Raw genomic sequence first — 20,507 nt, forward strand, 5'->3', positions numbered from 1 at the left:
CTCCGTCTTGGAGGTATTTTTAGCTTGGCAGTGTGAAGGCACAAAAATAACAAGGTGCACTTACTGGAGTGTCAGTTTACTCAATTTGTGGGGAAAAAGCATACCATTATTTTTATATAAAAATTAAATATAAGAGTATTGTGGAGCAAATAAAAAAAATCTACATGATTGAATTCTGAATGTCGATTTGCTTATCCAATTTAAAGCCTCTAGGCCTGAGATTTGTTTCTTTCTGTGTGAAAACTTTGGAAAACTGGGCAATGAGGAGTCATTAAAAACTGCTTCTACTAACTACAAATATGATCAGATTTTATGGAGGAACAGGACAGGGCTAAAATGCAGTGAAATCTAGGAGGCGATTGCGATAGATAAATTAGAAGTGTTGGTATCTTAAGCTTTTGAATCCAGTGTTAGTACTTTAACCTAACACAGTTTATAACATCTACTACGTGCTCAATGAAAGCTTATATTGAAGATTGTGTGTAACATAAATAATTTATAACAGAGATCTTGCGCACATTTTGTATTTAGTCTCTAAAAAAATCAAATTAGTTGAGCACTAACTCTGGACTGTTTAGTCATTGGATTTCTCAATAGTGATTATACAGTAAGACATATGCAAATTACTTATATTTAATTAGAATTCCTTCTTCAGAATAATTAAAGTTAAAATATGAATTCAGTTCTTTTAGAACCTGTCAGTATTTGATGTTATTAATTTGGTCTGAGACCTACTTTCAGAATATTTATATCTTTTTAGAGGCTTCTTCTTGTGACCAACTGTTGTAGTTCCAACTGAATAGTACATAGAGAGTATTTCCTTTGATGCTTCATGCGGTTTTCCCAGGCTGAGTGGGATTTTTAAAGTAGGACATTTTCACATGGTCAAGGTTTAAGTTGCTATAATGGAATAGATAAAAAATATCTTTGGGCTAGTGAACACTCCAACAATGTTAATGGTATTTACTTTAAAAAATAGAACCCATCTCACATTTATTTATTTATTATAATAGTTTTATTGACATATTTTACATAGTCCAATATATCCACTCACATACAGTTCTGTTGTTCAATCCCACTGAGTAGAGTTATACAGTCATCAATGCTATCAGCCCCTTACTTCCCTGCCCCTCTTCCCATACCCTCAGGGAACCATTACTCCTGTTACTGCTTTTGCAGGAAGTATCTATCTTACTTTCATGTACCAAACTATCTTAAAAATACAAATGACCATACATAAATCTAATATGATTAATGAGGTAAAAACATATAACAGCCTTAATAGTAAGGGGAGGAAATATTAAAGAACTAGCAGATAATTATGTGGGTCATCAGTGCCATACCGCACCCTGGATTTATCATCCTTTCTGTGTGGCCCTTCTGAGAGGGACTGTCCAATACCTTGCAAGTGAGTTTTGGGTCTCTATTGCATCCATATCCTCTTCACTTTGGGTTGGTTGTGTATTTTTGAATTTCTGATTACCTCTTCCCATTGACACCTCATGATCACACAGGTGTGCTCCTTCCATGTGGGCTTTGTTGCTTCCCTGCTGGATGATCACTTGTTTAATTACAAGGCCTTTAACACCCCAGATGCTGCATCTTTTGATAGCCGGACCATCAGCCTTTTTCACCACATTTGCTTATGCACCATTTTGTCTTTAGCAATGTCAGGAAAGCAATGCCATGTCAGGAAAATGAGTATCATACAGGGCCACATTATTAGACCAAATCATTCTTGCACTGAGGCAGGATTTAAGTAGAAGCCCAAAGTCCATCCACTTCCTTATTACATATATGTTACATATATATAAATTTATATTTTTATTGTTTTTTTCCCTTCAATCCCACAGTTATTTTTACCCGTCATTCACATTTCAGTAATTCCTCTCAGATACAATTCAATTGTTCAAATATGTCAAGAAAAGCTACCCACTCCTTGTTGTCCACTTTAGAACACTTACTATTTTCTTGTGCCTGTCATTATTGGCTCTTATTGGCTCCCCGTTCCCCTCCCAACTCCCTGCTCCCCTCCCATGCCCCCCAGGAACCATCAATTCAGTTACTGTCTCTGTAAGGTCACCTAACCTGGATTATTTGTATAGATAAACACCAAAAAACATGCAAATAGTCACAAGCCTAACACGAATAATGACATAGAGCAGATAGAGACATCTCTGTTTAAAGAAAGAAAAGCACATGTTAAAAATCATCATTCCAGTCCCCATCACCTGTCCCGGGTCCTGATACCTAACCCTTCTTACATACTTTTTGTCTTCAGTGATCATGTCTGAAAAGCAAGCATCCTAAGTCCACATTGCTATTCCAGCCATCAGGGGTGGAGCAGTCTATTCCCCACCCCTCGCTACCCCTGTACTGGAGTCTTTCAGTGTGGCCCCCTTGTGAGGAATACACATCGAAGTCAGATAGGGTCCCAAGTGCTGTCCCCCGAGTCAGAAGTCTATGCTAGGAATTCTTCACGGACTTTGTGGTCGGTTGCACATTCATCTTGGTTTGGCCCCAGGTGGGCAGTCAGACCGGCTGCTCTCCTGAACTGTATCTTCAGAGCTGCCCTCTGCGGCTGTCATGACAGCCCTGCAGTCATCTCTGGGATCGAGCTGCTCCACACAGTAACATGGCCCTCGTAAATTGGCACACCGGAATGAGGTCTACTCTCCCTCTCCCTTTCCTGTGGAAATAGAAACCAGACCCTCCCCTTGGTTGGGTTAGTGCCCTGACGCCCCCATTGCCATCGTTATTCTTCCTCCTCCCCACTGTGGGGCCTCAAGGGCATGTTTTTTAGGGATGCGTAGTACTTCATTGTGTGTAAATACTAGCGCTTTCTTTACTCATCCCTCTATTGATGGAAATCTAGGGTGTTTCCAATTTTTTGCAGTTGTGAACTGCGCAACGATGAACGTTGGAGAGCAGATGAGGGTCGTGATCTGTTTCTTATTTCTTCTGGGCATGTCCCCAGTAGTGGAATTGCTGGGTCATATGGGAGCTCGATTCCCCACCTCACTTTTAAAAGAGGCAAATCTGTGCTAATTCAAATTTGAAAAACATCATAAACCTTCATTTTTGTTTTTTCCCCTCTGTGGGATGAGTCTGTGGGGGATTGCGTAGGAAGTCTGATCCGTAGGAATCCGTCATAAAAATGAATGTTAGTGAAATATGTACATAATTTTAAAAACACATAAAAGTTATTTTCTAGAGTGCTAAAGATTCTTAATTTCCTGTCTGGAATGAGTGCAAATGAGTGGGTTTGTCCCTGCCTTGATGTGAGGAGCTATCCCAGGCTAGAATCAAGAGTCAGATTTATATAAGGTTTTATGACTAAAAAAAAGTTTTAAATATCATTTTTGAAATTCCTTTCTTAAAAATAATTTTAATTCCAGAAAATCAAAGGCTCTGATAATGTTGACTTAATCCAAATGGTCAACGACCCTCATTGAAGGAGAATCAGAATAGCTCAGTTGGTCCTGTGTTTGCCCTCCTAACCTTAGGATGAATGGTAGTTGTTTTTTTTTCTTCTCTTTTTAAACATTTTATTAGGGGCTTATACAACTGTTATCCCAATCCATACACACATCAATTGTGTAAAGCGCATTTGTACATCGTTTCTCAAAACATTTTCTCTCCATTTAAACCCCCGACATTAGGTCCTCATTTTTCCCCTCCCTCCCTGCTCCCCCCTCCCGCATGAGCCCTTGATAGCTTATAAATGGGTATTTTGTCATATCTTGCCCTGTCCGACGTCTCCCTTCATCCACTTTTTGGTTGTCTGTCCCCCAGGGAGGAGGTCACACACAGTTCCATGTAATCGGTTCCCTCTTTCCTGAATGGTAGTTTTTTGATGATGAGTAATATAGGCACAAACTTCAAATAGCACCACATAATGTTACTCTTCATTATTGAAGAGCAGGTCTGAATGAGTGAAATGAGAATGTATGCAGTGAGGAGTTGGCTAAGTGGATGGGAGAAGGCGGTTTAGGAGAGGTCAATACCATGCCCTTTGGTGCCCCTCCCCCATGTTGTCAAACATAGGAGGTACTGTACCTGTCTCCTGATACTCATTTCCCTTCGGTGGGGAGTAAATTAGCAGGACTCTGGAATACAGGTGCCTGCAGTGGCGGGCCCAGGGAAAGCAGGATTGTATGTATAAATAGCATGATAGGCTGTCTGAAAGTCAAAGCTATTAGCCGAGTGTTATTTGAAGAATTGTGGCTTAAACTCTGAAGTCTGGTTACATAATGAGAAGCAAAATGATTCTGTGCATTCAATGCAGATCTCAGGGACTATTGTATGATCCGAGTTTCAAATATTTAGACAGTTGCTTGTTTGAAACGGTAACATCTAAAACCATAGTTTCTATATTTAGCCTTAGACAGAATTTCAGCTGGCGGCTCTATTCCTTTCTGTGATATGGAAAGCGATATTTCCCTATCTTTTGCTTTTTCACAATGTTTTCCTTTAATATTCCGTGTGCATACTGCTGTTAGGTGCTGGCATAGTGACTGCGCACAACCACGCAACACTGCCTGGCCCGGCACCATTCCCACAGCTGTTACGTTTTGAAGCCATTGTTGAAGACACTGTCAGTACCCCTTGTTCAGCGTTATCTTTTTGGCTGACCCTCCACTTTACCAGACATGATGTCATTGTTCGGGGCCTCATCTTGCCTAATAATATGTCTGAAGTACGTGCGATGGTTTCCCCATCTTTGTTTCTAAGGAGGATTTGGTTGTGCTTTGTCAAAGACCGATTTATTCCTTCTGGCAGTCCACAATACTTTCAATATTCTTTTCCAACATCATAATGCACATGCATCCATTTCTCTTCATTGTCCAACTTTCACATAGTTGTAAGCAGTTAAAAATACCAGACTTGGATCAGGAAGACTTTAGTCTTTAAAGCAGCAGTTCTCAACCTGTGGGTTGCGACCCCTTTGGGCGTCGAATGACCTTTTCACAGGGTCATCCGATTCATAATAGTAACAAAATGACAGTTATGAAGTAGCAACGGAAATAATGTTATGGCTGGGGGTCCCCACCACATGAGGAGCTGTATTAAGGGTCGCAGCATCAGGAAGGTGGAGACCCACTGCCTTAAAGTGCTACCTTTACTCCTCATGCTTTAAAGCAACCCTGGGCAGCAGATTTACCCAGTGCAGATACACCGCTTGATTCCCTGACTGCTGCTTCCATGAGCATTCACTGTGGAGCCACGGAAAATGAAATTCTTCACAACTGCAACCTTGTCTCCATTTTTCATAATGTCTACTGGTTCAATTGTGAATTGTTTGGTTTTCTGTAAATTGACTTGCAGTCTATACTGAAAGCTGTATTTTAAACCTTGATCAGCGAGTGTTTTAAGTCCTCCTTGTTTTCAGCAAGCAATGTTGTGTTAGCTGCCTATTGCAGGTTGTTAATACGCCTCCTCCGAGTCTGACACCATGTTCTTCATATAGCCCAGCGTTTTTATTACCTGCTCAGCGTACCGATTGAATAAGTATGGTGAAAGGATACTTATTTGAACTCTGACCCACACCTTTGCTGATTTTAAACCGGTTAGTATTCCCTTGTTCTGTATGAACGACTGCCTCTTGGTCCAAGTACAGGTTCAGCATGAGCACAATTAAGGGTTCTGAAATTTCATTTCTTTGCACTGTTATCCATAGCTTATTATTATCTCCACAAATGCCTTTGCATAATCAATAAAATGCAAGTAGGCATCTTTCTGGTATTCTCTGCTTCAGGCACATTTCACTGACATCAGCAATACTATCCCTTATTCCAGAGAATATGCATGTAAAATAGGGAATATGTATAGATAAATACATATACAGTATAACTTAAATTTTTTCCCCCTAATTGTATTTTGGTGAGCGCATACACAGTAAAACAGAATTTCTACATGTACAATTTAGTGATACTGATTTCATTCTTTACGCTATGCAACCCTGTGCACCTCGCTCATTAACAACCATTACCCCTTAAAACCTCTGTCTCATCTTTCAAGTATGTTTCGTAATTTGATCCCACATAGACTGGTGTTAAAATAGTATAATGCTCAGACAGGCAGGATAACTTTAAGATAGAGAAGAGCTTTTTCATGTGGAAATCCTTTTTTTTTCTTTAAAAATCATTTTTATTGGTGGCTTGTACAACTCTTATCACAATCCATACATTGTGTCAAGCACATTTGTACATTCTTTTTGTTTTTTTAATTGCAAAATTAACAGTATTTTGGAATTCTGTTAGTTCCCATCATTAAATTTAAGAGGGAAGTTATAGAAAATTAGCAACAACAAAACTTCCTATAATACATTATTTAAAATTGAGATTATATTTAAAAAAATAAAAAGCTAAATAGTAAGGTAATATGTGGTAGAAAGTAAAATTCTGTCTTCTTCCCATTTTTAGCAGACTACTAAGGTCTGAATTCATCAGTGGCTTCTTCACTCCACAGTGGCTTGTGATTTGCATTTGTTATATGAAACTTTGTTGTAATAGGGGAATTTGATGTAGTATAAAGGAAAAAGGTTTTGAAACCATTTGCTTTATCTTAACAGATGAGCAGACTCTTTGATTTTTGAAAAACATTGTTACATTATAATGTGACATAATGCTTGTCCATTAAAAATAGATTGGGAACTTAACAGAGAGGTTGTCAAGTGACCTATTCATTCCCCATTTTCCCAATATTCTGTTAGGAAATTTTTCAAACATAAGCAAAATTGAAAGAGGTTTGCAGTGAACATCCACACGAGACTAAGTAAAAAGTATTGTCACAAAAGCACAGCCACCTTCATTTAAACAAGATTATAAAAATGTGGGTCAATTGTTTCTCAACATGTCTTCAACCTAGCTCCACATTTCTGAAGGTGATATTTCCATCTTCCTTAACCCATCATTGGAGAATTCTGTGGCCTCTCATTACCTCACTGCAAAACAACAGTTTGGTATTCTCAAGAACTCAAATCATGTTCCCCCTCAATGTTTCTTTTCTCTTATTTTTTTTGCATTTGGAGAGCAAAAAGGAATCTGAAGATCAGGGCTATGAGGTTGATAGGGTAAAATTTCCCCTGAAATTCTCATAAGACAGTCCTTGATACCTTTGAAGAAAGAGCAGGTGCATTGTTGAAAACTTGAGCAATCCTGTGGTACGTGAAAAACAAAACCAAAAGTTTTCCATTCCACTAGACCTGAGTTACTGAATTAGCACATAACAACATATCTCATGAAACATTTGGGAATTCCAACTTAACTGAATGTGGTCAGCTGGGTTCTCCAGATAAGCAAACCCAGTGATGATTATGTGTTTATCAAAAAAGTGGCTCATATGATTGTAGAAGTGGGTAAATTCCATCGGGTTCAAGTCTGTGGTTAAGATGTTAAGTTGGAGGATTTTCTTAACTTGTGTAGCTGCCAGGATTGATGGACCAGAAAGCAGAAAGATGAAGCAAGAAGACCACGGCTGGAGATGCAGAGGTTGAAGAATCCACAGCAGTTCAGATAGGCTTTATCTTTTAAATGTAAACAACTGGTTACTAGGTTGGAAATCTATGTAGCAAAGGATGTCAAATCCACAGATCTGCCTGCCAGAGGCAGTTGGGGCTTGGCTCTAGTTGGCTGGTGTTCCTTGGGACTAGAGTAAGGTGACCAGATTTTAACATTGGTGAAGTGGGACACCATTAATAAAACTCATATCCTGGTGAAATAGCCACATGGCAGCCGAGAACCGCATACCCTAGCTTGTTGTGCATTCTTTCCAAAAATCGGGACTTTTAAAAAATGCCATGGGACGTGGGAAAAATTGTTCAAAAGCGGGACGTCTGGTCACCTTAGACTAGAGCCCTTATATTGCTCAAGTTTGCAATTTGCTAATAAAAAACTGGATATTTATGTGAACTCCTATGATTTCCTAGTGTTGGCAACTAATGACAATTTGAAAAAAGTCATACTGCTTTCTGTGCCAAAGAAACTAGTAAGTACAAGAGTGACCACTCATCAGATTTGCATTTGCAAACCCTCCGGCTGCTACCAGGAGGGTTCGTATTAGGAGTGGGTTAAGAGTTGGGCTACTTCACAGCGAGGTCAGCAGTGAACAACACACCAACCCCTTTGAGGGAGCAAGAGGAGACTTTCTGCTCCTGTAAAGATGGACAGCCTCGGCAATCCACAGATATTGTGTCTTTGTGAATTATATTATGCTAGTTGACCGTGGTGTCTCCAGAAACTATGGTCCTGAGCCCCCAAAGTTGAGTGCTTATGTTTTTCAGGGGGTTGAAAATCTTTAATCAGATAACTTTCACAGATGTTCATCTTTCCTGAATTGTCAAATATTAGTTAGTTTGGATCGTTCAAAACGTGTAAGTTGCTATATCTTACATATTTATGGAGAAAAATGGATTGACATGAAAGGTCATACACATGTGTGCATATAAAATGGACTTTCCCAATGCCTTTACTTGGACAGTTGGTCAATAGAAACAACACAGAAGGTTTCGAGCACGCTTGCTCTGGGAGAGGACTCCATGTACTGCATTCCAGCTCCGTAAAGTCACTGGATGCAATCTTAGTGCAGTTCTGACCCCTGGTTAATTACATTATCTTCAGTGATGCAAGATTCATTACGTTTTAGAAACCCAATACAGATAGCTCTTATTGGATCCTGCTCTGATGCCTCTGTCATCATAAGTTGGTCGGATACCTTTTTTTAAAGTTTATTATTCATGCTACTAGTATCATTATAATTATGATCTTTGAACATCAGCAAATTGGGTATTGCAACATTGTATATAGTACAACTAGCATTACTCTATTTCATGCTCCGTCTCCTGGTCCTGCTGCTCCTCCCTTAGTAAAGCTGTCTTGTGGGGGGGGGGGTGTCCAGAGGAGGCTGCACTCCTAGCTCTTGCTGCTAGTGAGAACTGCCCCCCTCCCCCTGCTTCTCAGAGGGCTTATTTTGTCTGCAGCAGGATGACATTCAAAGGAATCCTGTTCACAGTGACTCACAGGCGAATCTTATCAGGACCTTCCCCCACCTTCTTTCTAAGGGGGAGAGTTAGAGACTTAGCTGGAAGAGCTAATAATTCACTGCTCCTGCAGTACCAAAACAAAACAAGACAAGTCCAACCAAACAACAACACAGAAAAAGAACCATGGCTCAATTTATCTGTAACTTGGTGGAGGAGGCTCAGCGATGGTAAATACTGCTGTGACTTATTCCAGCCTCAATTGGCCACATTTTGGCACTATGCCAAGGGAGAGCGGGTTCTTCCAACCTCTGCGGAGGTCCGTACAGCCATCCCGGGCCTGAGCCCATCAGTGGTGCTCACCCTGGTCCCTTCAAACAGCCCACCGTTACGGAGGCTCTGAGTGTGTTTGTGCACCATCATTGCCTGTGATGGTGGCAGACCAGCCTTTGACACCTGATTCTAATTGCGTTACTATTTGACTGTTCCAGGACCATGCATGATCAGACTGCTGTAATAGATAATTACGGAAAAAAAAAAAACAACCAGACAATTGTAGGTGCTGTTGCACCTCAAGTAATTGTTAGTCCTGGATGACCTCCAACGTGCTGTAGTTCCCCTCCCTCATAGTTACTTGGTTTTCATTTTTTCTTTAAACATACTGACATGTCAAACATCAAGTTGAGAGTAATATATAGTGAACTCAGTGTACTTATCACTCATATCTAATAATTACCAAAATATTAATCCTGTTTCATTTAGAACTCCATAATTCTCCTGTGTAGTTCTGAAGTCAATCCCAGATGGCCTGTTTCATCTTTAAATATCTCTGCTTATGACTCCAAAAGATAAGCGCTCATTCCCCTGCCCTGCCCACTCCAAAATCCTCCCAAAAAGGAGCATTGATTTCTTAATCATTTGTGTGGCATCAGTATTTCCACTTTTAAAATTGTCTTACCAGTCTTCAAAATTTGTTATACAATTTTTTTGAATCAGATCCAAATAAGGTATATATATATATATATTTATTTATTTTAAGGTCTATATATTACTGCATCACTGAAGTCTTTTTTTTTTGTTAATCATTTTATTGGGGGGGGTGTCTTACAGCACTTATAACAATCCATACATCAATTGTATCAAGCACATTTGTATATATGTTGCCATCATCATTTTCAAAACATTTTCCTTCTACTTGAGACCTTGGTATCAACTCCTCTTTTTTCCCCTCCCTCCCCCACCTTCCCATCCTTGTGAACCCTTGATAATTTATAAATTATTTTTATTTTCATATTTCACACCATCCACTGTCTCCCTTCCCCCACGTTTCTGTCGTTTGTCCCCCTGAGGGGTGTTATACATCGATCATTGTGATTGGTTCCCCCTTTTTTCCCCTCTCACCTTCCCCCTACCCTCATGGTAGCGCTCCTCTCATTATTGGTCCTGAGATGTTTATCTGTCCTGAATTCCATGTGTCCAGAGCTCTTATCTGTACCAGTGTACATGCTCTGCTCTTGCTGGATTTGTAAGTTAGCACTGGGGTCATAAGTGGAGGCAGGAGTGGGGTGGGGTGGGGAGAAGCATTAAAGAACTAGAGGAATGTTGTGTGTTTCCTTGGTGCTATACTGCACCGTGGCTGGCTCGTCCCTTCCTTGTGGCCTTCTGTGAGGGGATGTCCACTTGTCTATAATGAGCTTTGGGTCTCCATTGCGACCCCCCTTGTTCACAATGGAATGGTTGTTTGTTTTGGGTCTTTTCATGCCTGACACCTGATCCCATGGACACCTTGTGGTCATACAGGCTGGTGTGTGTCGCTTCCCTGCTAGATGGCTGCTTGTTTATCTTCAAGCCTTTAAGACCTCAGATGCTATATCTTTTGATAGCTGGGCACCATCAGCTTTCTTCACCACATTTGCTTATGCACACATTTTGTCTTCAGCTGTCGTGTCGGGAACATGAGCATCACAGAATGCCAGCTTATTCGAACAAAGTGTTCTTGCATTGAGGGAGGACTTGAGTAGAGGCCCAATGTCTATCTGCTACCTTAATACTTATAAATATATGTACATAGACCTATATTCTCGTTATATATTAATATATGTACAAATGTGTTTGTCTATGTTTATACGTTTATAAATGTCTTTTGCCTCCTCGTTCTTTCCTCTATTTCCTTTTACTTTGCACTGAGGTCTTTTAAAATCAAGGTTTCGACAAAATACCCATTTATAAACTATCAAGGGCTCATGCGGGAGGGGGGAGCGGGGAGGGAGGGGAAAAATGAGGACCTAATGTCGGGGGTTTAAATGGAGAGAATGTTTTGAGAAATGATGTACAAATGCGCTTTACACAATTGATGTGTGTATGGATTGGGATAACAGTTGTATGATCCCCTAATAAAATGTTAAAAATAAATAAATAAATAAAATAAAATCAAGGTTTCCTTCCATATCTGTAGTAAAAATTTTTTCCTGTAGACATCTGCCTTGCAGTTTTTCCCTGACTGAATTTTTGCTAGTTGAGTTCTTGTGATGGTGTTTCATGGGTGTTTCTTCTGCATCTTGCGTTTTCTACAAATTGTTAACTAAGTCTGCAGCAGTGGTTCTCATTGTCCAATTTCCCTTGATGATGATTCTGCCTGGACATAGCTGTGCATGCCACAATTTTGAGAGTGCCATGCGTATGCAGAAGGCTGAGGCCAGGAATGCTGGTAAAGTTACGTACGGCACAGGAGACCCCAGAGCAAAGAATGATCTGATCCTACATGGTGATAATGTCAAGGTTGCAAGAACCTGGTTTGGAGGTTTGGTCAGATTGAGGTTTAACTACCTCAGTGTGGTTCTGTCTTTCATGATGCTGGAAACGGTTGATTGATTATTATTATATGTGTGTGTGTTGCCCAAGTGTGTTACCTTCATAGGTTTGGAAAAGGGTAATATCCTAATTCTAGCGTTCCTTCTGCATTTGTGGGAAGACCTCAAAGAGAGAACTTGCCCTTAGTTATCTCGGCTACGGCTCAGATAGCAGCGCCGGGAGGAACAGCTGCTCTTTTCCCTTTGGTTACCAGTCAGTAACCCCTTCCATTTTATTCCAGGTTGATCTCCTATCAAGAGTTTCTGGCGTTTGAATCTGTCCTGTGCGCTCCAGACTCCATGTTCATCGTGGCTTTCCAGCTGTTTGACAAGAGTGGAAGTGGAGAGGTGACATTTGGTAAGGAATAAAAAAGATTCTAAGCGTTCAAGTAAAGTCAGTGAGGCTGGTCCAGTCTGTACCAACAGTACAGATCGCTACTTCTGTAGGACCTTCATCAATAAGTAATTTCCTAATTTCCTAAAAGAAAGTACACAAGCACAACAAATCATTTTCTTGCCTTTAAAGCATTAGGCTGTTGCCAAGGGTCAAAGGATCTAGGAATGTCATTGCCTCAGCCTTTGAGTCACGGTCAGGTTCCTAAAATAGCTGGTCCAAAATATTTCTGTTCTGGGCCAGCCTGGGCAAATGGCTTCCTGAAGGGTAGACTGCGAACAGTATGGCGTGATCTCATTCTCCCGGGCAGGGATTCCCAGGCAGGGAGTGTAGAGAGTCTCTGCTAAAAATTGATTCGACGTCACTTCAAACAGCAAGAATGGGGCTGGGGGCGAGAATTCAGGTAGGATTAGTTAGTTTAGATTTGGAGTTTAAGAATCCAAGCCGGAACACGCAAATCTGACCCTACACATTGTTGATGTCTCCCAGAAGTGCAAAGTGAGATTACAATTTGTAGCCGTGTGTCTGATTTTAGAAATGCTTACTTGCACAAATTCACTGATGTTTCCTAAGAGCATCAGTTAATTTTCCTGCAACAGGCTTTTCAACCAAAACAGTGAGTCCCTCGTTTAGCTGAATTGGCACCAAAATTGAAAGTCAGTCTTTCCTTGAGCCACAGCTGTTAAATATTGATTCACTTGGTGGCTGGGTTATCAACCAACTGCCCTTTCAGACCCAAAGGAAGAAGCCTGCGACTGCCGTGGTGAGAAGGAGTGAATACAGTACTCAGAAGGGCCAGTGGGCCTTTGCTGGGGTCTAGTGAGCACATTTTCTAACTTAGTATCGATTACTCCCTTCTGGCTGCTTATTGATCCAATCGTCTCCTATGTGAGATGAGACTCCAAATAAATAAGTGCATACAGCTCTCCAGGTTTCCGGGGAGGTTTCGGCATTCTCTCCGCCGAAACTCTGATTAGTATGTCTTCCAGAGCTACAACAGTTGACTTTCTTCAGCAAAACCTAGATTCTGTAGCTGAAACCACAAGACCCCGCCCTCTTGTCAGTGTGTGTTAAACCTATGATAGCAATAATGTTTCATTTTCTTTATTCAGTAGGTGTCACACATGCTCTGTCTTACTTCCACAGGTGGTGCGGAAGTGCTTGGGGAGTAACAATATGAATAGCTGAGCTAGTGGTGCCTTGCCTGTGCTTAACTCACGTGTATATTGCCCAAGAATTAGACGTCCCCAAACCAAATTTTTCTTTTGCCCCTCCACCCTTGATATCATGATTCTTTGTAATCACTCCGCTGGAGTGCTTTCCCCTTATTTTAAAAAATAAGGTGCCCAAGTCAATTCATCCAACATGTGCGCCGAGACCATGCCACCCTTTATTAGGAGATTAATATGAGGGTTGGCAGGAGCTCTGTAGTCGGTGTACACACATTTTATTATTTCATGGAGATGAAAGCTTGCACTTATTAGATTCCACTTTTAGCATTTGCTAGATCTCTTGCTTTCCTCTATGGCTTGGAAGTTAAGAATTGAAGCAAGTACAACAAGGATTAAAAACCCAACTAAAAAAAGTTGTTTTTTAGTTTTGACTTGGTTTCCTTTTAGCGCCTAGTATGAACTGGAGAGCACAGGACCCTTCCAGAGTCCTGCTTTCACTCCCTCGCTTGCTCCATAATCAACACACAGGAGAACTGGGTCCCCTTTCAGCCTTGTTTGTGTGTTCTCGAGTCCCCTGAATGGTCCTCTGGACCACACAGGGGAGAGGCCAGCTCACCTGTTTCCTCTGGTTGTTGCTCATTTTCTCTCCCCATCCTTCCTCCCTGATTTTGAGAATCCCATTTTGAGACAGATTTTCTTAACTAAAATGAAATAAAGCATAATGAAGGAGTGAATGTTTAATTTCATAGTCACAAGAAAAGGGGAAACACATTGAAACTGTTATAACAAATGTCATTTAACAAGATTTCTAAGGCCCACTTATTTCAGGCTGTATTCAAGGCTTCAGAATGTCTGCATAAGGAAATAATTAACTTGGAGTTTATTTTAATAGGATTTTGGATCTGTGATGAAGGTCAGTCTTCATGTTTGTACCCACTTAATAAAATGAATTGCGCTTATGTATTTGTAGACATATAGTTAGGCAAAAGGGAATTTTAAGTCCATTCTAACGCTAAAGCTCTTTCACCCAAATAATAGCCTTATGTTTTCTAGTTTGGGGCATATTTAAAGTAGAACTTTCTTTTTTGCACATGAAGAGAGAAAAGTGGGAGAGAATATTGGTTGGAAGGTGCAATCCTGTGGGGAATGCTATTAGACCATGAATAGAATCTCTCTTGTGGATTATAATGATCATGTTTCCTGTGTATTTGTGCATATTGCTCTCATCTGCTTTTATTTTTTTAGGTATGCTTTTTATACACATTAAGTTATAGACTTATATTGTGTGCAACCTTGCAAGTACTTACATAAAAAGCGATGCCCGAACACCATTTACCTGAGTGCCAAACAGGATTTTTTCCTGCTAGAAACGCCCTCACTCTGGGAAACAGGATTCAGTTTGAGATCTTGGCAATCCACGGCAGAATGTGCAAGTTTAGGAGAGGATCTGGCAGTTTTAACAGAGTGACTAAAGCCATGAGTTCATTGTTTCCTATTTGATGTTCCTTTAATAAAACACCTAACGCATGCTGTGGATAGTTACTTAGTAGCTTGGATATGTATTTCTGCCCGGTGGCCTGAGCCTTGTAGAGGCTGTTGCATGACTGGTGTGTGCTGGATGCAGGGTGAATCACCTTGGTCTTCTTATGTCCACTTGTGACCTGGATAGTCTGCCTGAGGTAGCCAAGATGACCAGTGAAGCTGGAGAGTTGCCATCCATTTGTCCCAAATTAAGACCAAACAGGCTGTTGCTTTAACAAAGATGCGTTTCTAAAAATGCCCTCCTAGCTGTCGACTAATAAATGAGTATGAAACATGTAATCTGTTCGAGGTTCCCGATTAAAAACTCGTCAACGTGGTGGTCCAGAGTCTGTCTAGAAGTAGGAACCTCCAGAGCGAACTTTTCCAAAGGTCCACCAGGCTCCCCTGGCCGTAGGACCCTCCAGAAGCATGGATTGCTTTTGATTCAGATTGTAGCCAGTCGTCGGTACATCCAACAAATCAACAACGATTTCATTAGTGTCTCTAAAATAAGCTCTTTTTCCCTAGAGGGAAAGAGTGGTTTAGGCATATTACTAAGAGGCTCTGGAGATATAAGTACATATATGAACAATACTTTATCCTTTCTCAGTGGAAACAATGCTGTAGACATGGAATGATATGAAATTCAAAAAGTAGTAAATGCCTGCCTTAATCTGGTAAGGGGTGCTTCACCTCAAGGTTCAAGGTAAAGCAGCCAGCGTGCTTGGGACTCCTTTATGTGCCTTGCTTTCGGACACCAGTGATAATGTCAATGTCAGAATCATATTCAAGGCTACTAGAGAAACAGAGTTGGAGGCAAAAAAAAAAAAAAAGAAAGAAAAAGACACGGTATTTTTCTTTTTTTATACCATTTGGTGACCAACAATTGGTGCATCTAATTTATTTAGTCATAGATGCTCTTTAAGTGTAAACTCATCTTTCCTGAGTAATGGCCCTTTACATGGATTTGACAGCAGGATCACGATGGTGGTCGGTTGTCCAGCTTAATTACACCTTCTGGAGGAGAAGGGGTAAGACGAATAGAAGCACTTTCTCCTAGAGAGACAGAGGAGGTCACCATGGAAACCAATGATGCCACCGAAAGTAGAGCCCAGAAGTTGGGACCAAGTGCTATATTGGTTGGCACTTCCTCCGAAAGTTCCTGTTGTTGGTCTTTTTGTTACTGTTGTTTGTTTCCCTGTTTTGCTTTTTGGTCTGCTAGTTGTTCCTCCTCTTTCCTCCCCTTCACTGAAAAACACCAAACAAACACATGTCTCACTGTTGTTTTTGTTCAGCGACACAAAAGAGATAGTCATTGTTCTTTCCTATGGTACAAGTCCTTCTGAAAGCCTCTCTGACGTCCCTTGAGCAGAAACTCAGCTACTGAGGGGTCTTTTTCTCCCCCTGACAATGAACATGTGTGGGCTCAAGCCTCTTAAGTGGCTCCTGCTGGACTGGAATCTTCGGACTCAGGATGTCTTGGGGCTGATGGTAGGTGGGCTGTGTCTCAGGGCTGATGGCTTGTATACCTACAGGAGGAGTTCTCTGGCCACAGCGTTGGTACAGCAGCTCCTTCCAGGCTCATTCATGGAGCAGGCATGGCGGCAGTCTTGGAGAAGAGTGCCAGCCCCGGTCAGAGGTAACTTTGTACTGCAGAAAGGTGAACAAGACCCATAGGAAGCACCCATGAGAACCAGGGGAGGGACGAGGGTGGATGAATTGGGGAGCAACAGTGTGGGCTGCTTGGGAAAGGAATACTTCCGGTAAGACATATTTACACAATATGTATGCTCCAAAGTGTGTTTCATCTAGTCCGATCATCATAAGTGACTGATACAACTAAACTGACTAATGTTATCTAAACATTTGTGAACTTTTTTTACCTGCTCACAGTTGTCACCATTACCTGCCCTCCTCCAGACAAGTCAGTGTGCCCCTCTCCTTTGAACAAGGAGAACGTAATGACAGGCCACTTTTGTGTTTGGCCCCAACTCCCTTTTCAAAGGAATTATAAGCCATCTCTTTCCTAAGTCCACGCTCTGCAGGAAGTGAACAAGTGGACTAGTGTTTTCTATATCTCAGAAAATGAGTGGATTCCTGTTTCTGTTAGCAATACCAACCTAGTATAAAACACGAGATCATGATCTTGCTGCCTGAGAGACGGGACAGTCATATCCCTTTCATCCGGCCCGAACGATGGCCAATGCAATAGCATTTTCTGAGTGCTCTTTAGAGCTGCAGACCCTTGTTTGCCACTGGAAAGACGGGATTCTCACGGGGGGGTGGGAACACTTGCAATGTACAATTTCAGTTAGATCTATTGGGCATATTTGAGATGACTGGTGCCCACTTCCATGCCAGGCAGGACCTGATAAACCTGGGTAACATAAACAGAACATCAGATGTTGGTGCTATTGCCTCACCTAACTAGCCGCTTGTCAAGAAAAGAAAGGAGTCAAGGAGATTTAAGAGGCATCTCCAAGTCCTGGGGCTTTTGAATAAATTTTTCTATTTAATAAAGTACATCCTGGTGAAGGCTAAATGCTGATTTTGAATTGGCCTTCAAACCAATCATTGGATTAATGATTTTGGTAAGGTTCCTGAACCAGTGGCAGGAAGTTGGTAGTGGTGCCAAAGTGTGTTTGAAATGGTTAGTCTTTGTGACCGCTGTTGTGGCCTGTGTGACTAGGCTCCAATCATTAATGTGGCTGCTGGGGGCTGTTCATAACCACAGCATCTAGTGATGGTCACAGTCAAACCACATGCAGCGCATCAGGTACCCACTCTGGGAGAAGGAGGAAGCATCCACCCAAACGCCCGTGGAAAACGAAACCCGCTGCCTTGGGGAGTCCCTCTGAGGAACCTAGGTCAGCACTTTTCATGGCTTTAGAGACACTCCGGGATTTTATTTAGAGAACTAGGAAGTTTAGAAGATGGCATTTCTAGCTGAAGTTTTTATTTTAGAGAACGTTTTTTCCAAATGTAAATTAAGCATGGCAATGTGGGTTTATAAATAGCCTTTTTGTCACAGTCGGAAAAAAATCCATAGATAAAACAAATTTACTTTGAAAACATTTGAATCTTTGTCTTTCCTTGATGTAGTTTCATACTCTGAGATTCTGATATTTTCTGAGATGAAGGGAAACCCAGTCCTGTTCCACCATCATACAAGTAACGATAGGGACTTTTCTTATCAAGTAACTGTGCCTTGGGAGTTGTGACCTTTAAAAGAAAGCTTGCCCTGAAATAACTTAGTCCATTTAATAATTCTAATAGTACTTAAATTTCTGCAGTAATTTGTTAGCCTGCTCTGCTTTCCGTTGGTTTTAGGACAACACTTTTAGTTAGACTTTAGAGATAATAAATTAATTTAGGACTAGAAATAGCTAATTAATTAAAAGGATTATATGTATATGTACATATATATTTCCTGCTATGTCATAATTTTAGCCAAAACTATTTTTTACAACCCTTATTATACATAAACTTCTACCAAAAATATATTTTGTAACTTCTTGAAAGTTCACATAAATTTAAGGATAATGTTTTGTGTTGGTCAGAAGTCCATACATTGCTCTTGATTCTTTGCTTTTAGGAACAAAACCTCATATATTTACTTTGTGCTTAAGGGTGGTGAAAATAATGTCGCATGATTTCCAAATGCACAGACAGTATAGTATTTAGCCAAGGAACGAATGTTCCATTCCATTTGAAAAAACAGATGAGAATCCCATCTCCCCAGTGACATGCAATGCTTCCATCCAGCCTTGCTGATGGCAGTGATTTACCCAGAGCTGTGACATTACGTCCACACTAGCAGGATTTCCAGTTCAGGAGTCTTACCCTATCTCAGCAGTCATGCTTTTATCAAGAAAAAGAGGCTCTCAAACTAAAGGGAATCCATTTACAACCTGAGCGTTCGTGTCCTAGTCAAAGAATTTGCAGATATTAGGGGCAATAGCAGAGTTGGAGATTTCAAAACATTAAACTTGCATTTACTAATTCTCTAGTATAATGAATAGCTGTTGGTAGTTAAAAACCATTTCACTAATACAATTGGCTTGAATTCAAAAATCATTTTGTTCTGAAGACATCAGGAAAATAGGCTTCCTGCTTTCTTAACTTCGTTAATGACCCCCCCCCCCTTTTTTTTTCTTTTGGCATGAGCTTCTCAATTAGTCTATCTGGTCTATGCTTGTTACAGTACCAGTCATTTGTGAATTGACTTTTTTATAGCGAGGTCGCAGAGTGTGAGTGCTGAAGAGTCCGGCAGAGCAGGCCTCCCGGTTTGCTTGTGTATTATCCAGGGTGACTGGCTCCTACCTAAAAGTTAGTGTACTGCGTGTAGTCAGTCCTACTGTATTTAAAAGTGAATCACCATTTCACTTATCTTAGAATATCTTAATAATTGAGACTAATAATTATGGTTTTTATGGGAGTTTTGAAGCTTTGTGTCAAGACCATATTTTTTGACAATATCAGAGGCTTTTAATAAGGTGCTTGCCGCTGAGCTAATGATATGCTTTTGGGGGTATTTCTTATACCTATCTTCAATAGACTTATTCAGGCTAGTGTGAATGTAATAATCAAGCCTCAATCAAACCATACTTAGTATGACAAATATTGTATTCTACTGTAATTTAGGTATTCAGGCTTCTGATAAAGGGCTTAATTCGACTCCTTGAGGAAACGGGAAAACTCTATTGATTTTATAGTGGAATGCAAAGTAGCAGCCATTTATAGTGTAAGATATAAATCACTTCCTAATTAAAATTAAATCAAGAGAAATTAAGAATCTCACGGCCTTATATGTAATGGTACACAATCTTAAGTGTAAAATTATATTTTGTATCAATTGTGTTCCTGCACATGTGATTTCAGGCTCAGACACAAAAAATTGCAATTAATCTTAATAGAGGCAGATGATATTGACTTTTAAAACTTTTCTTAATTTCTTTCTGTAGGAACATTGCAGTGGATTAAACTACTTATTCTGGATCTAATGGATTTGCTTTTGTTTTCCTTTTTAAGAAAATGTCAAAGAAATTTTTGGACAGACTATTATCCATCATCATATCCCTTTTAACTGGGACTGTGAATTTATCCGACTGCACTTTGGGCATAACCGGAAGAAGCACCTGAACTATACAGAATTCACACAATTTCTCCAGGTGAGTTTTTGTTTGTTTGTTTGAAGTTTTTTATTGTATCGTTAAAGAGCATAGCTTTTCTCGCTGGTGTACATATATACTTTTCCTTCCCGCGCATTCCCGACTCCTTCTCTTCCTTCTTCTTTGTCTTATATATTTTACAGAAAATAGCAGCCCCGTGTGGCATTTCACTCCGATTCTCATTTGCCGTTCAGCACAGGCAACTTCTTTGCTAAATACCAAACAAATACAGAAAACTATCTTTAAAATGTACAGTTTAATGGAATATTATAAGACAAACACCTGCTAGGGCAATTTTATGTCTTTAAGCTGCCCATGAGATAACATAAGTCCATAGGCAAATGTAATGAAATAAATTAGCAAAAGGATGAAATTTTGTGAAGGACTATTTTAAATGTCAGAAAAAAACCTAAAGGAACA

The 20,507-nt window shown here is 40.4% G+C and overlaps 1 protein-coding gene across 2 annotated transcripts in view; it reads left to right on the plus strand.

Moving 5' to 3' along the window:
- Positions 1-20,507, plus strand: part of SLC25A12 (solute carrier family 25 member 12) — a 92,926-nt gene that overhangs the window by 26,615 nt on the left and 45,804 nt on the right. The window contains exons 4-5 of one of the 2 annotated variants that reach the window (XM_004703741.3): positions 12,072-12,187; positions 19,948-20,087. In XM_004703741.3, coding sequence (XP_004703798.1) covers positions 12,072-12,187; positions 19,948-20,087 — 256 coding nt within the window. Of the gene's footprint in view, positions 1-12,071; positions 12,188-16,080; positions 16,556-19,947; positions 20,088-20,507 lie in introns of those variants that run through there. The other variant, XM_045298460.1, reaches the window with a different exon arrangement.

This window comes from Echinops telfairi, unplaced genomic scaffold (assembly GCF_000313985.2).
Source record: "Echinops telfairi isolate 266 unplaced genomic scaffold, ASM31398v2 ScPeMD7_4;HRSCAF=17, whole genome shotgun sequence".
NCBI classification, from domain to species: Eukaryota; Metazoa; Chordata; class Mammalia; order Afrosoricida; family Tenrecidae; genus Echinops; species Echinops telfairi.